The sequence below is a fragment of the Halichoerus grypus genome, chromosome 2, assembly GCF_964656455.1.
Source record: "Halichoerus grypus chromosome 2, mHalGry1.hap1.1, whole genome shotgun sequence".
Lineage (NCBI taxonomy): Eukaryota > Metazoa > Chordata > Mammalia > Carnivora > Phocidae > Halichoerus > Halichoerus grypus.
Genome location: NC_135713.1, coordinates 99,783,357 through 99,796,770, shown reverse-complemented (window position 1 = coordinate 99,796,770; position 13,414 = coordinate 99,783,357). Strand labels below are relative to the sequence as shown.

Here is a 13,414-nt window from a genome sequence, read left to right as displayed (position 1 = left end):
TTTTTAATGTGTGGTGGATAGTCCTCTTTCATTGATAATTGATGTTTTCCTTCTCTCTCTCTCCCTTTTTTTTTCCTTTTCTTGCTAAGGGTATTTTGACTTCCAAAAATCTTTTTAATGAACCAACTTTTAGCTATATGTTTTCAATTGTGTGTGTATTTTCATTTTTTTTTAACTTTTTAACATTTCCTTTCTTCTATTTACTCTGCCTTTAATTCTCTCTTTTTCTAGCTTCTTAAGATGAAAATTTAGATTGATTATAAGCCCTTTTTCTTTTCTAGTTAGACATTTAAAGCTGTACATTTTCATCTGAGCACGGCTTTACTTGCATTTCATAAATTTTGATAGGTTGTTTTCATTATTCAGTTAAAAACACTGTCTAGTTTTCCTTGTGATTTCTTACCTTACATGTAAGTTATTTAGAAGTGTTTTGTTTAATTTCGTAATATTTGGGACATAGCTAAATATCTTACTATTTTCTAACTTAATTCCATTGTGAATGTCAAATAGCAATCTGTAAGATTTCCATCTTTCTGAAATTTAATGAGATTTATTTTAAAACCTGTTGTACTTATCTTAGTCAGTATTCCTGGTGCACTTGAAATGAGTGTGTACTCTGTAGTTGTTGGATGTGTTACCTAGTTCTATCAGTTAACTGAGAGAATTGACATCTGCAACCATGATTATAGATTTGCCTGTTTCTGTGTTTATATCTATCACTTTTTGATGTGTATTGAAGTTCATGTATATTGAAGTTCTTTTATTGGGTGCATTCATTTTTAGTATGTTGTTGAATTGATAATATATTATTTGTCTTTCTCTGATTTATTTCACTTAGCACAATGCTTTCAGTGTCCATTCATGATGTTGCAAATGGCAGGATTTCTTTATGGCTGAATAATATTCCTATACACACATACACACACCTATGTGCCACATTTTCTTTATTCATTTGTCACTGTACAGTAGATTGTCTTGGCTGTTGTAAATAATGCTGCATTGAACATGAGGATACTATATCTTTTCGAGATAGTGATTTTATCCCTTCAGGTAAAGATCCAGAAGTAGAATTGCTGTATCATATGATAATTTTATTTTTAGTTTTTTTGAGCAACATCCACACTGTTTTCTGTAGTGGCTCCAGCAATTTATCCAGTCTGACACTCTACCTTTTTATTTAATTTTATTATAGATGGCATTTCTGACAGAGATGAGGAAGTGTTCATTGAATTCTTATTTGACCTTTGATAAAAATAAGACAAAGTGTCTATTGTACATTTCCACATAATAATTTAGTTCATTTACTTTAATGTAATAATTGATATGACTGGGTTTAAGTCTACCATCTCAATATTTTCCACTTATCCCATCTGTTTTTCACTTCTCATTTGCTGCCTCCTTTTGGGTTATTCAGATAATTTTAATATTTTTTATTTTCTCTATTGTACCACTTTACTCTTTACACTTCATACTGCACAAGTAATAAACTCTTAAAGGTATATTCTATTTACCCTTCATCTTTCGTGCTATTCTATATTTCACTTTTACATAACCCAGTTTTATGTCCAACTTATTTTGGCTTAAAGTTTTTTATCTTTAAAGGAAATTGAGCAGAAAAAAGAAGCTAGTTTTAATATGTAGCCATGTTTAATATTTAGCCACCAATTTTAATGTTTTTCATTTCTTCTTGTAGGTCTGAATGGCAGGTCAGCTGTTGAAAAATTCTCTCAATTTTGATTTATCTGAAGGTCTCTATTTCAGCTTCACTTTTGCAGGATATTTTTGCTGGATATGCAGGTGGTTTGACAGTTTATCCTTTCAGTGTTTTAATATTGTCATTCCATTGTTCATTGGCTTCCAGTATTTCTGATGAAGAGTCAGTCATATTTATGTTTTTCTTCCCTTGTATGTGATAAATTGTTTTTCTGTGGCTGTTCCCGAGATATTTTAACTCTGGTGTTCAACAGTATGATTATGATTTGCCCAGGGATAGTGTTTTTTCAATATTTTTTCCACTTTGTTCTTGCTCTCTGGGACTCCACTTAATGTGTGTTAGTATGCATAACATTATACTTCAGGTTATTAAAGCTCTGTTTTTCTGATTTTTTTTTTTGTATTGGTTAGTTTCCATTATTGCGTTCACAAGTTGACTGACCCTGTCTTCTGCTTTCTTCAATCTGCAGATAAGCCCATTCAGTGAATGCTTCATTTCTCATGTTATATTTTTCATTTCTGTAATTTCCACTTGGTTATTTTTCTTAGTTTCCTTTCTTCCGAGATTTCTCTATCTGTTCATTGTAGATTTGCCTTTAAATCATTGAACATATTTATAATAGGTGCTTTAACTTTCTTGTCTACTGATTTCAACATCTTTGTCATATTGATCTATTTCTCTTGAGTCTCCTTTTATTTCCTTGTGTATCACATTTTTCTATCTTTTCTCATGTCTTATGGAGTTTTTTTAATTGAGTACTAGACATTGTGGTTGGTATGTTTGATAATGTCTAGATTATGTTTGTTTTTCTCCTTTAAAGGATGTTATTTTATTCTAAAAGGTAGCTAATGTCCTCCCAACTCTCCTTTGCCTTTCAAGGCTTGGTTTTAGGCTTTAATAAGGCAGATCTAGACTGGTCCTTATTCTAGGTTTCTCATCTGAATCATAGAAAATAATTTGAATTACTGTTTTCTATGTTCTCCAAGGACCGCCATATTAGTACTGTTCTAGATGTACAGGAGAGAAGGTAATTCATTACATATAGTGGATGCCTTAGGGCATTAGGGTTTAATTCTCCTGCTAGAACCCCAATTGAGAAAGGCTGCTCTAAGACTGTGGTCCTTATCTCTAACAGGTGGCTTTTCTGGTGTCTGGAGTAAATGTTTGGGTGTTAACTTTCCATTTGTGTGGGCTAGAATTCTATCACCTCACTGTGTTATGTGACTGCTAGTATCTTTCTTCTGCTCTCATTCCTGGAGGAGTTGTTCTCTCTTAGGCTTCATGCTTTGGGCATGTGGAACCCAGATATAGAATAAGGACCCATGGGATACTTCTACTAGGCTTGTGAGGCTCCCCTTTTAAATAGCTCTCTTTTCTCTAGAACCCCGAGATTCTCTACCTCCTTGGCTTAGTGAGAGTTCTGCTCCCTTTGGCCTTTATTTCCTTTTCATTGTTTAGGAAATGTAGCCCAGTCAGAGAGCTAGAGTGAACATTGGCACATCTTAAATGTTTCCATTCTCTCTGGAAATGTGGAGTTGTAGTTTTGCTCTTGCTATTGTCTAGTGTTTGGAAATAGTTGATTCATTTATTTTGTTCAGTGGTAAAGTTATTTTTGGTGTGGTTGGATGTGTTGAGTAAGCCTGTAACCAGTTACTTTATCAGCATTAGAGGTGACTATAATGGGATTTATTTTACAATCATGGAATTTAGTCTGGAATAGTTCCTGCCTATAAATTCAGTGAAATAACAATACATTTTTTAAAATGTTTTAAATTGTTCTCAATTATATTCTCATTTAGGTGAAATATCATGTAGTAATGTTTTAAAATTGAATGATGCCTAAAGCTGATTGGCATTTCTCTTAGGATATTTAATTTAGTGATGATAGCCTTATGGAGGTAACTTCTGAGGAGACATTTAAAGAATAATATAATCTTTGTAGGAGAAAGATGATCATCTTTGAAAAGTTTGATGTTACTTGGTAATAAGTTTTATGAAGAAAATAAAGACTGGAAAAGAAGGATAACCTATAGATAAAAATATGTTAAAGTCCTATGAAGTTTTTAAAAAATGGGCAAGGTTAAACTAAAGAGTTTAAAGATGTGCCCTTGAATGATAAACAGTAAGGAAAGGCAAGAAAGTGAGTTCTTTTAAAGTCAGGTTAGTGGTTAGACTTTTTCAGAGGGAAGAAGGGCGCCACGAAGTGCTTCTTTGTTTTGTGCAATTTTTCTCTATTTTTTTCCAATAAAAAGTTTGATTTTTGTATTTTCAACAAAAGCTTTTAGACTACTGATTTATAGAAGGGAGAGATTGGTGATTATTTGCTCCTGCAGGATATGCATACATTTTTGACATTCTCAAACACAGGCTTATACTCTCAGACTTCATAATGACTTTTGGATGGAACCTTAAACTTTAACCATCTCCATCTTAATCTGGTGTTCAGCTGAGAATGATGTGATCTTTGGTGCTCAGAAAATCAAGAAATGTGCCTTAATATAAAGAAGGCTCTAAAGATAAACTGCCTGACTCAAAAATTTGCTTAGTTGTTTCTTTACAGTCTTTCCTCCATGTCATAACAAACATTAGAATAACAACATAAGATGTTTAATTTGATGTGAATATATTAGTTTTTAAAAAGCTAATACTGGTTAGCTTAATTGATTACGGTTTGATCTGTTACCAGGCTAATTGACTATATTTTTTTGTATTCTCTGTAAACTTAGCTTCCATTGCTGATTTATGTTGTTGATTATAAGGAGGTTCAGGGAGCTCAGTATAAATCTTCATCCCTATTTTTTTTTTTAAAGATTTTAAAAAATTTATTCATTTGAGAGAGAGAGAGACAGAGAAAGCATAAGCATGGGGAGCAGTAGAGGGAGAGAGAGAAGCAGGCTCCCCCCACTGAGCAGGGATCCTGACGTGGGACTTGATCCCAGGACCCTGGTATCATGACCTGAGCTGAAGGCAGGTGCTTAACTGACTGAGCCACCCAGGTGCCCCACCTTTTAATTTTTTTAGAGAGAGAGACACACAAAAATGCACGTGTGAGCAAGGGAGAGGGGCAGAGGGAATGTGAGAGAGAGAGAGAATCTCAAGCAGGCTTTATGCACAGTGTGGAGTCTCAGCAGGGCTTCATCTCACGACCCTGAGATCATGACCTGAGCTGATGCCTACCCGATGAGCCACCCAGGCACCTCTGTAATCGTCACTTTTTTTTTTTTTTTTTTAAGATTTTGTTTATTTATTTGACAGAGAGAGATAGCGAGAGCAGGAATACAAGCAGGGGGAGTGGGAGAAGGAGAAGCAGGCCTCCCGCTGAGCAGGGAGCCCAATATGGGGCTCGATCCCAGGACCCTGAGATCATGACCTGAGCCGAAGGCAGATGCCCAACGACTGAGCCACCCAGGTGCCCCTACTCTTCACTTTTTTAATGGGAGAAAATTACTATAGGTTTTTTTTTCTTTTATTAACAGAATAAATTTAAACGTGAAGAGAAAACAAATGGATGGAGAATAGACAAAGCCTTTCGTAAGTATTAAGACCTCTTTTACAACATACCACTTGGAGATCTTAAAAAATGACCAATCTTTTGTGTTTAGTCCATTGTGTTTTAGATTTGTTTTGCCTCTTTATTGTCATAGGAAGAATGAGACTGGAGATTTTTCTCTTTAGCAGTGCAGGTCTGGGAGCTGATAACAAACAGATCTGTAGGCAAGGGATAAGCTAAAACATCAAGAAGCAAGTAAGCAGAGCTCTGAGTTCCAGAAGTTATAAAGGAAATGAAGATACCATTTTTTTTTTTTAAAGATTTATTTATTTATTTTAGAGAGAGATGGAGGGATCTCATGCGGGGGAGAAGCAGAGAGGGAGTGAGAGAATCTCAAGCCGACTCCCTGCTGAGCACCTGACTCGGGGCTCGATCCTAGAACTCCGAGATCATGACCTGAGCCAAAATCAGGAGTTGGACGCTCAACTGATTGAGCCACCCAGGTGCCCCCTGAAGACACCATTTCTAAATGTTTTTTATTTTGAGGGAACTGTATTCAAGAAGAAGTTGTTTCTGGAAGAACTTATACTATAGATTATTCCTTCTTGTGGTCATTCAGTTAACAATACTGAATACCTCCTGTGTGCTAGTTAATGTTCTAGGCATTGAGGATATACTGGTGAACAGGGCAGATGAGAAGCTTGTTTTTAGAGCCGTAAGTCTAATTGGTTGGGGGAAAGGATAAAGTCAGTAAGCATGGTTAATTGCAGAAAGTGAGTAATTTCTAAGAAGAAGAAAAAAGAGGGAGTGAGGAGTGGATGTGTGGATTGAGTGGTCAGGAACGTTTTGTCTAAAAAGATGGTATCTGAATTTACACCTGATTTGAAGGAGTGATAGATATTTTTCAGCTTTTGAGTAATAGCCTCATTGAAATTAACATTTTTTTCTTTTTGAGTCCAGAGGAAAACATCAAGAGATCTGTACAGAAAAACAAAATTGAATGCATTGTTTAAAATAGTACCTGTAGGAATGCCTGACGCCTGACTAGCTCAGTCAGAAGAGCTTGTGACTCTTGATCTCGGGATTATGAATTAGAGCCTCATGTTGATTGTAATGATTACTAAAAAAATAAATAAATAAACTTAAAAGACAGACAAAGATTTGATACCTATTTAAAAAAAATAAAGTACCTCTAGTCTTTGGAAGATAGTTATCAATGTTTCATGATAAATAAATGTATTCAGTGTTGCTGTAGTGCTAATCTCAGAACAAAACCTCAAGTGAGGACTGATGTTGTATAGCATGTGTGTTTACGAGTAGACACTAAGGTAGATGACTGGACTCTACACCCAATGTTGTTTTGGGTCCTCAGGGACACGACTTCCAGGAATGGCTCCTGGAAGATCTGGATTGTTTTGGTCGTCAACCTTCTCCATTTTGGAGAGGTGGTCTTGAAACTGTGCATTACATTCAGTGCATTATAATCAGAAAAGAATCTATAGATCTGTAAAGTCTTTATGGGGGTGTGGAGCCATTGTTAAAACCATTATAATAGAAAACTGTTAAATTCACTGATTTGGGTGCTTTGTGGTGGAAAATTAAAAAAAAAAAACACCTCAATTTTTTTTCTTTTATAACTTCTATTTTCTTTTTTTTACTGTTTTTTTTATTTTATTATGTTATGTTAATCACCATACATTACATATAACTTGTATTTTCAATTCCTCTGAGAATTACTTTTTTTTAAAGTTTATTTATTTAAGCAATCTCTAGGTCCATTGTGGGGCTTGAACTCACAACCCCAAGATTAAGGGTTGCATGCTCTGTCTCCTGAGCCAGCCAGGTGCCCCATCCTCTTGAGAATGATTTTAATGCTGTATTTTTCAGAATCATTGTTGTGGATGGTCAGAACAGAAAAAGGCTGGGTCCACAATAAATAGGGCCTTCAGGAATCCTAGGTTTGGGCTTTGTTTCTTGAGGCTACTTTATTTTTGTTACAGTATATACCCCTTTTCCTTTTTTTTTTTTTTAAGATTTTATTTATTTACTTGACAGAGCGAGAGAGCACAAGCAGGGGGAGTGGCAGAGGGAGAGGGAGAAGCAGGCTCCCTGCTGAGCAAGGAGCCCAGTGCGGGGCTCCATCCCAGGATGCCGGGATTGTGACCTGAGCCGAAGGCAGAGGCTTAACTGACTGAGCCACCCAGGCACCCCTGTATACCTCTTTTTCTGAGGCAATTAAACCAATCTTGGGGCTTATGTATATAGAGCATAATTTTTTCTACCTTCACTGTATTGTTAGATGTAGATGTTATGCAAAGATTTGACTCCTGTAATGGATTCATTCCTGGTTTGTTCATGGCTTTCTTTTTCTTTTTTAAAGTAGGCTCCACGTCCAACATGGGGCTTGAACTCACACCCTGAGATCAATAATCCCATGACTCAGTCTATTGACTGAGCCTGCAAGGCACCCTGTTCATGGCTCTTTCTGATGTAATGATGTTGTTAGGTATTTAGTGAGAGTGGTCCTGATCAAAATTCATTTACTTCCTTCTTTGTTGATACTTGGAAGAGTAAACAGTGAAAGGGTTGTGATAAGAGAGGATATGTGGTGGAGAGGCTTTTGAGGAATTAGTCATACTAATCAGTCTTAAAGTTGATTGATAATTTACTTACAGTGCAGTTTATAGTTTGAGTTTTGACAAAGAGTATAGCCGTGTAACCACCACCCAAAACAAGGTATGGAACATTTTCATCACTCCAGAAAGGCCCCTCGTATCCTCTTCTAGTCAGTTTCCACAGCTATCCTGATGCAGGGCCACCGCTGTTTTTATTTGAATCATCATAGGTTAATTAGTTTAGCTTATTCTAGAACTTCTTATTCATGGCATCATACAGTATGTACTCTTTTATGTCTGCCTTCTTTTAGTCAGCATTTTTGAAATTTTCCTATAATATCACTTATATCAGTACATAGTTCCTTTTTAAATTTTATTTTTTTTCTTTTTAAATTTTTTTAAACTAATGTGGCTTATTCCTTTTTATTGCTTGATTTTCCTTTGTCTGACTACTACAGTGACTAGAGTTGGTTATGCATTCTCCTGCTAATAAGCCCATTTGCTTTTTTTTTTTTAAAGATTTTATTTATTTATTTGACAAAGAGAGACACAGCGAGAGAGGGAACACAAGCAGAGGGAGTGGGAGAGGGAGAAGCAGGCCTCCCGCGGAGCGGGGAGCCCGATGCGGGACTCGATCCCAGGACGCTGGGATCATGACCTGAGCTGAAGGCAGACACTTAACCATCTGAGCCACCCAGGCTCCCCCCCCCCCATTTGCTTTTGATATCATGATACTTGAAAATTCTTTCTTTTTTTAAAATAAAAACTTGAAGGTTCTTTTTCTTTTTTTTTTATAACAGAGGAAAAGCGCCCTTTTGACTTCGATTTTTTTGCTCATTTGCTTCAGAAAGTTCTTGCTGAAGAAGAGAAAAGAAAACAAAAATCTGTTAAAAATCAGAGTTTAAAGGAGAAGAAATCCTCTAAACCACGGAAAAATGTTAAAGGTAAAGTAAAAGAGTGTTCTATTAATAATAATAGACTTGGAATGTTGTCCCTCAAGTCTTTGAGCATTCCTATGTCGTTTAGATCATCTGGGCATCCATTGGGGAGAATTGATTTTTCTCCAGTCTTTTAGTTATCTCACCCAAAATAGTACTTCTGTGTAAATTTTATAATTGGCATGACTGGGCTATTTAACATCTTTCTTGCATCTAGGGCATAGTTGTAGCTAATAAAAGACCATTGGAATTTGGGGGTGTCATGTTTGGTTATTTATCATCATTTTCCTTTGTAAAACTTGGCACAAAGTTCTAATATTTAAAAAATGGAACTCTGATACTTCTGCTTGTGACTGAATTGTATTGTTTGCGCACAGTTTTTTTACCTTTTTTTTTTTTTTTAACATAAAATGTATTATTTGTTTCAGGGGTACAGATCTGTGATTCATCAGTCTTAACACAGTTCACAGCGCTCCACAATAGCACATACCCTCCCCAATGTCCATCACCCAGCCACCCCATCCCTCCCACCCCCACCACTCCAGCAACCCTCAGTTTGTTTCCTGAGATTAAGAGTCTCTTATGGTTTGTCTCCCTCTCTGGTTTTGTCTTGTTTCATTTTTCCCTCCCTTCCCCTATGATCCTCTGCCTTGTTTTCTCAAATTCCTCATATCAGTGAGACCATATGATACTTGTCTTTTCTCTGATTGACTTATTTTGCTTAGTATAATATCGAGCACAGTTTATTTCTGAGGGTTAATGTTGACTTGTACTGGGTAGAACCTTGTTTATATGTAGGTATTTGTATTTTTAGCAGATATTTTCTTTTTTTTTTATTTAAAGATTTTATTTATTTATTTGACAGAGAGAGACATAGCGAGAGAGGGAACACAAGCAGGGGGAGTAGGAGAGGGAGAAGCAGGCTTCCCCACGGTGCAGGGAGCCCGATGTGGGGCTCGATCCCAGGACCCGGGGATCACGACCTGAGCCAAAGGTAGACGCTTAACGACTGAGCCACCCAGGCGCCCCATAGCAGATATTTTCTTAATTATTTGAATTCTGATCTAGGAGGACAATGTTTAGCTCTATCCAGTACTTTAAAGAATCATGGAACTATAGGGAACTTTGTATGTTAGGTAGTCCACATCCCAGACCCTTTCCGTTTGTTTTAGTCACTTGGAAACAGCCCTGGAGATCTTGTTCCTTTTTCCTAAGGTCTCACAGTTTTAGTAGTGACAGAGGCAGGACTCGAGCCTAGGGCCGTAAGAGCCTGCTTTAGGGGTCTCCAAGACTACTGCTAGGTCTGATTATTGGCTCAGAGAGTCACAAGATCCAACATATAGTTGTACAAACAGCTGAGATTTGTAACAGTGAAAGGATACGGAATAAAATCAGCAGAGGGAAAGACATGTGGCTCCAAGTGGAGGGGAATTTAGGTGCAAGCTTACCAGTCCTCTCTCCTAGAGTCACACAGGTTATGCTTCATTCCTGTAGTAACAAGTCATGATGAGATACATAACAAGTTGTCTACCAGCAAAGCTTGTTAGAAACTCAATATCCAAGGTTTTTATTGGAAGCTGGTCATGTAGACACTCTCTGCCTGGCACATGTCAGAATTCAGAACTCCCAAAACGAAAACAGTTTTTCAGCATAAACCACCTTGTTTGTACAAACATTTTAGGCCACTTTTGTCAGGCTGGTGTGAATTCTCCCCAAGCCCAAGTTTCCAGACACAGCCCAAAGGCCAACCTTTTAAGCAGGACTTTGAAGGGATAGCAGTGAGGTCTGCTACATTAACTCTTTTCTGCACAGAGCAATCCAATATTTCTTTTTCTGGACCATGATGTCTGTATCATTTTAAACATAGTATTGGTAACTACAAAATTATTTCATTCTTCAGTCATGAAGAATGTTTAGCTCTATCCCATTACTATACATGGCCCTCAGAGATTAAAATAGATATATTAACATGATTATTATGTAACAGATGAAAGCATAAGTAAGTCATTGTATCTTAATGTGAGAACTTTTCAGATATATTATTACAAGTCTCAGAATTTAAAAATTACTGTTTATTATTCTGATAAGAGAATCCAGTATTGTCTTCTCAGTTTTAAAATCTTGTTATGACTTTTTTTAACAAAAGTAAATGACACTGAATTTTACTATTTTTTTAAGATTAGATATTTTTAGAGAAGATGTCTTGATCGACCATGGTTGTGAAGTTAAGTTTGTTTTTGGTTGATGTCTCCATGGTGATCTCTCGTTTGGTTTTTTAAACTTAATTTATTGTTTTCATCTTTTTTTTTTTTTTTTTAGATTTTATTTATTTGAGAGAATGAGAGAGAGAGCACGAGAGGGGGGAGGTTCAGAGGGAGAAGCAGATTCCCTGCTGAGCAGGGAGCCCGATGTGGGACTCGATTCTGGGACTCCAGGATTATGACCTGAGCTGAAGGCAGTCGCTTAACCAATTGAGCCACCCAGGCACCCCTTGTTTTCATCTTTTGATACAGTTAACTGTGAATATGCCTTCATAAAAAGGGCACTAGAAATTGTTTAAAAATACTTGTTAAAAAGATTGTACATTGAAAAACAAATGGTGCAGAAAATAAATTTGTTGAATTCTCTTTTGTACCCTGCCCTCAAATCAAATTGTCCAGATTTTCTAGGGATAACCATTAGTAAACTCCTTTATTCAAGTGTATGTGTGTCTTAGAGGATATGTAATTGTTTTTGCTTAATAAAAATGACATCATACGGGCGCCTGGGTGGCTCAGTCGTTAAGCGTCTGCCTTCGGCTCAGGTCATGATCCCAGGGTCCTGGGATCGAGCCCCGCATCGGGCTCCCTGCTCCGCGGAAAGCCTGCTTCTCTCTCTCTCCTACTCCCCCTGCTTGTGTTCCCTCTCTCGCTGTGTCTCTCTCTGTCAAATAAATAAATAAAATCTTAAAAAAAAAAAAAAAAAAGACATCATACTATATATGTTTTCTGCAACTTGAGTTTTTTGTGCAACAATATTTTTTGAAATCTTTCATATTACTACTTATACGCCTACCTCATTATTATTTGTTGTGTGGATTTTTATGGATTTTTATAGTGTAAGTGTACTATAACTTCTCTAGTCATTCCCAGTTGGACGTGTTAGGTTGTCTTCAAATTTTTGCCCAGATATCCTTCAGTATTTATCTTCTCCATCTTTAAGAATTTTTCGTTGGGGCACTTGGGTGGCTCAGTGGGTTAAGCGTCTGCTTTCGGCTCAGGTCATGATCCCAGGGTGCTGGGATCGAGCCCCACGTCGGGCTCCCTGCTCAGCGGGGAGCCTGTTTCTCCCTCTGTCTCTGCCTGCTGCTCCCCCAGTTTGTGCGCTCTCTCTCTCTCTCTCAAATGAATAAAATCTTAAAAAAAAAATTTTTTTTCTGTAGGTTATTTATATGTTTATAACAATATCTTTTATTTTCAAAGTGAAAAAAGTTGCCAGTGAAGGAGGAAATGATGATCCAGATGTGTCTCTGAGCACCAAAATTTCAGACACAGAATCACCTCAAAAGGATGCTCAGATAGTTGAAGAAGAACAACAGTCTCAGACTTTAACAGGACAGGATTCAGAACAGATTGCATTAGAACCAAACCTAAATCAAAAGAAAAGAAGAAGAAAGAATCAGGATGAAGTTGGTAAACAGGAAGTAAAAAATCTTTCAGGAAATGCCACTGTTCAGTTAGGTCATTCTAAAGGAGAAAAATACAAAAGTAAGTTTCTTAAATATATTAATAGTTCCTGTATTACTTGAGAAAATGTGTACTATAGTATGATACGTAATTTAAATACTTCTGAGTAGTAGCAACTAGTAACGTTTAAGTTTTGTATTCTATATTCATGTTACTGTGTTAAATCCTTTTGTTTTTAAAGGAAAGAAGTTTATTGTTGAGGGGTAAAGAAACCAAAGTGAACTGGGGAAATTTTTCTCTAAAGTATGTTTCTGGGGCACTTGGGTGGCTCATTCGGTTAAGCATCCAACTCTTGATTTCAGCTCAGGTCTTGATCTTTTTTTACTTAAAACCAAACAGTGATTAGAAGTCATAACAATGTGTATAGTTAACTGTATAATGCTTGTGTATCTTAATAAATCACAGGTGTTCATGTTCTACCTCTACAGAGCACCTTTGAATCCATAATAAGTTGTTTAATTTTTATAAAAGAGCTACTGAAATCAGTTTCCTTCTTCCTTCCTTCCTTCGATCTTTCTTTTTCTTTCTTTCTCTTTCTTTCTTCCTTCCTTCCTTGCTTGCTTGCTTTCTTTCTTTTCTATTTTTTTTATAGCTCCCTTAGAATGCAGGCATTTTGACACCCAGGATTTGCTAGGGAATGAGGGCTAAGAGATTTCAGGCATTTTTAGTCTCTTAAGAATTCATATGTAGATTACTTAAAGTAGATAACCAAGTAAATAGAGAAGAAGAAGATAGTAGCAAACCAGAAAAACCTTTCTATAGAATTTAAATTTTATGTAGTTTAGTTTTACCAGTATGATTTTAATAAATGAGTCGTGGTAGTAGCATAGTATAATTTATAGGCATCACAATATTATACTCACTTGTGGTTTTCTATTAAAGATATTACATAAAAAGCAGAATAGCTCAGTAATTAAGAAGTTGGACTTTGG

The 13,414-nt window shown here is 36.4% G+C and overlaps 1 protein-coding gene across 2 annotated transcripts in view; it reads left to right on the top strand.

Moving 5' to 3' along the window:
- Positions 1 to 13,414, top strand: part of BDP1 (BDP1 general transcription factor IIIB subunit) — a 93,336-nt gene that overhangs the window by 15,480 nt on the left and 64,442 nt on the right. For both annotated transcript variants that reach the window (XM_078067214.1, XM_078067215.1), the window contains exons 10-12: positions 5,191 to 5,245; positions 8,620 to 8,763; positions 12,219 to 12,503. In XM_078067214.1, the coding sequence (XP_077923340.1) occupies positions 5,191 to 5,245; positions 8,620 to 8,763; positions 12,219 to 12,503 (484 nt within the window). The remainder of the gene's footprint in view (positions 1 to 5,190; positions 5,246 to 8,619; positions 8,764 to 12,218; positions 12,504 to 13,414) is intronic.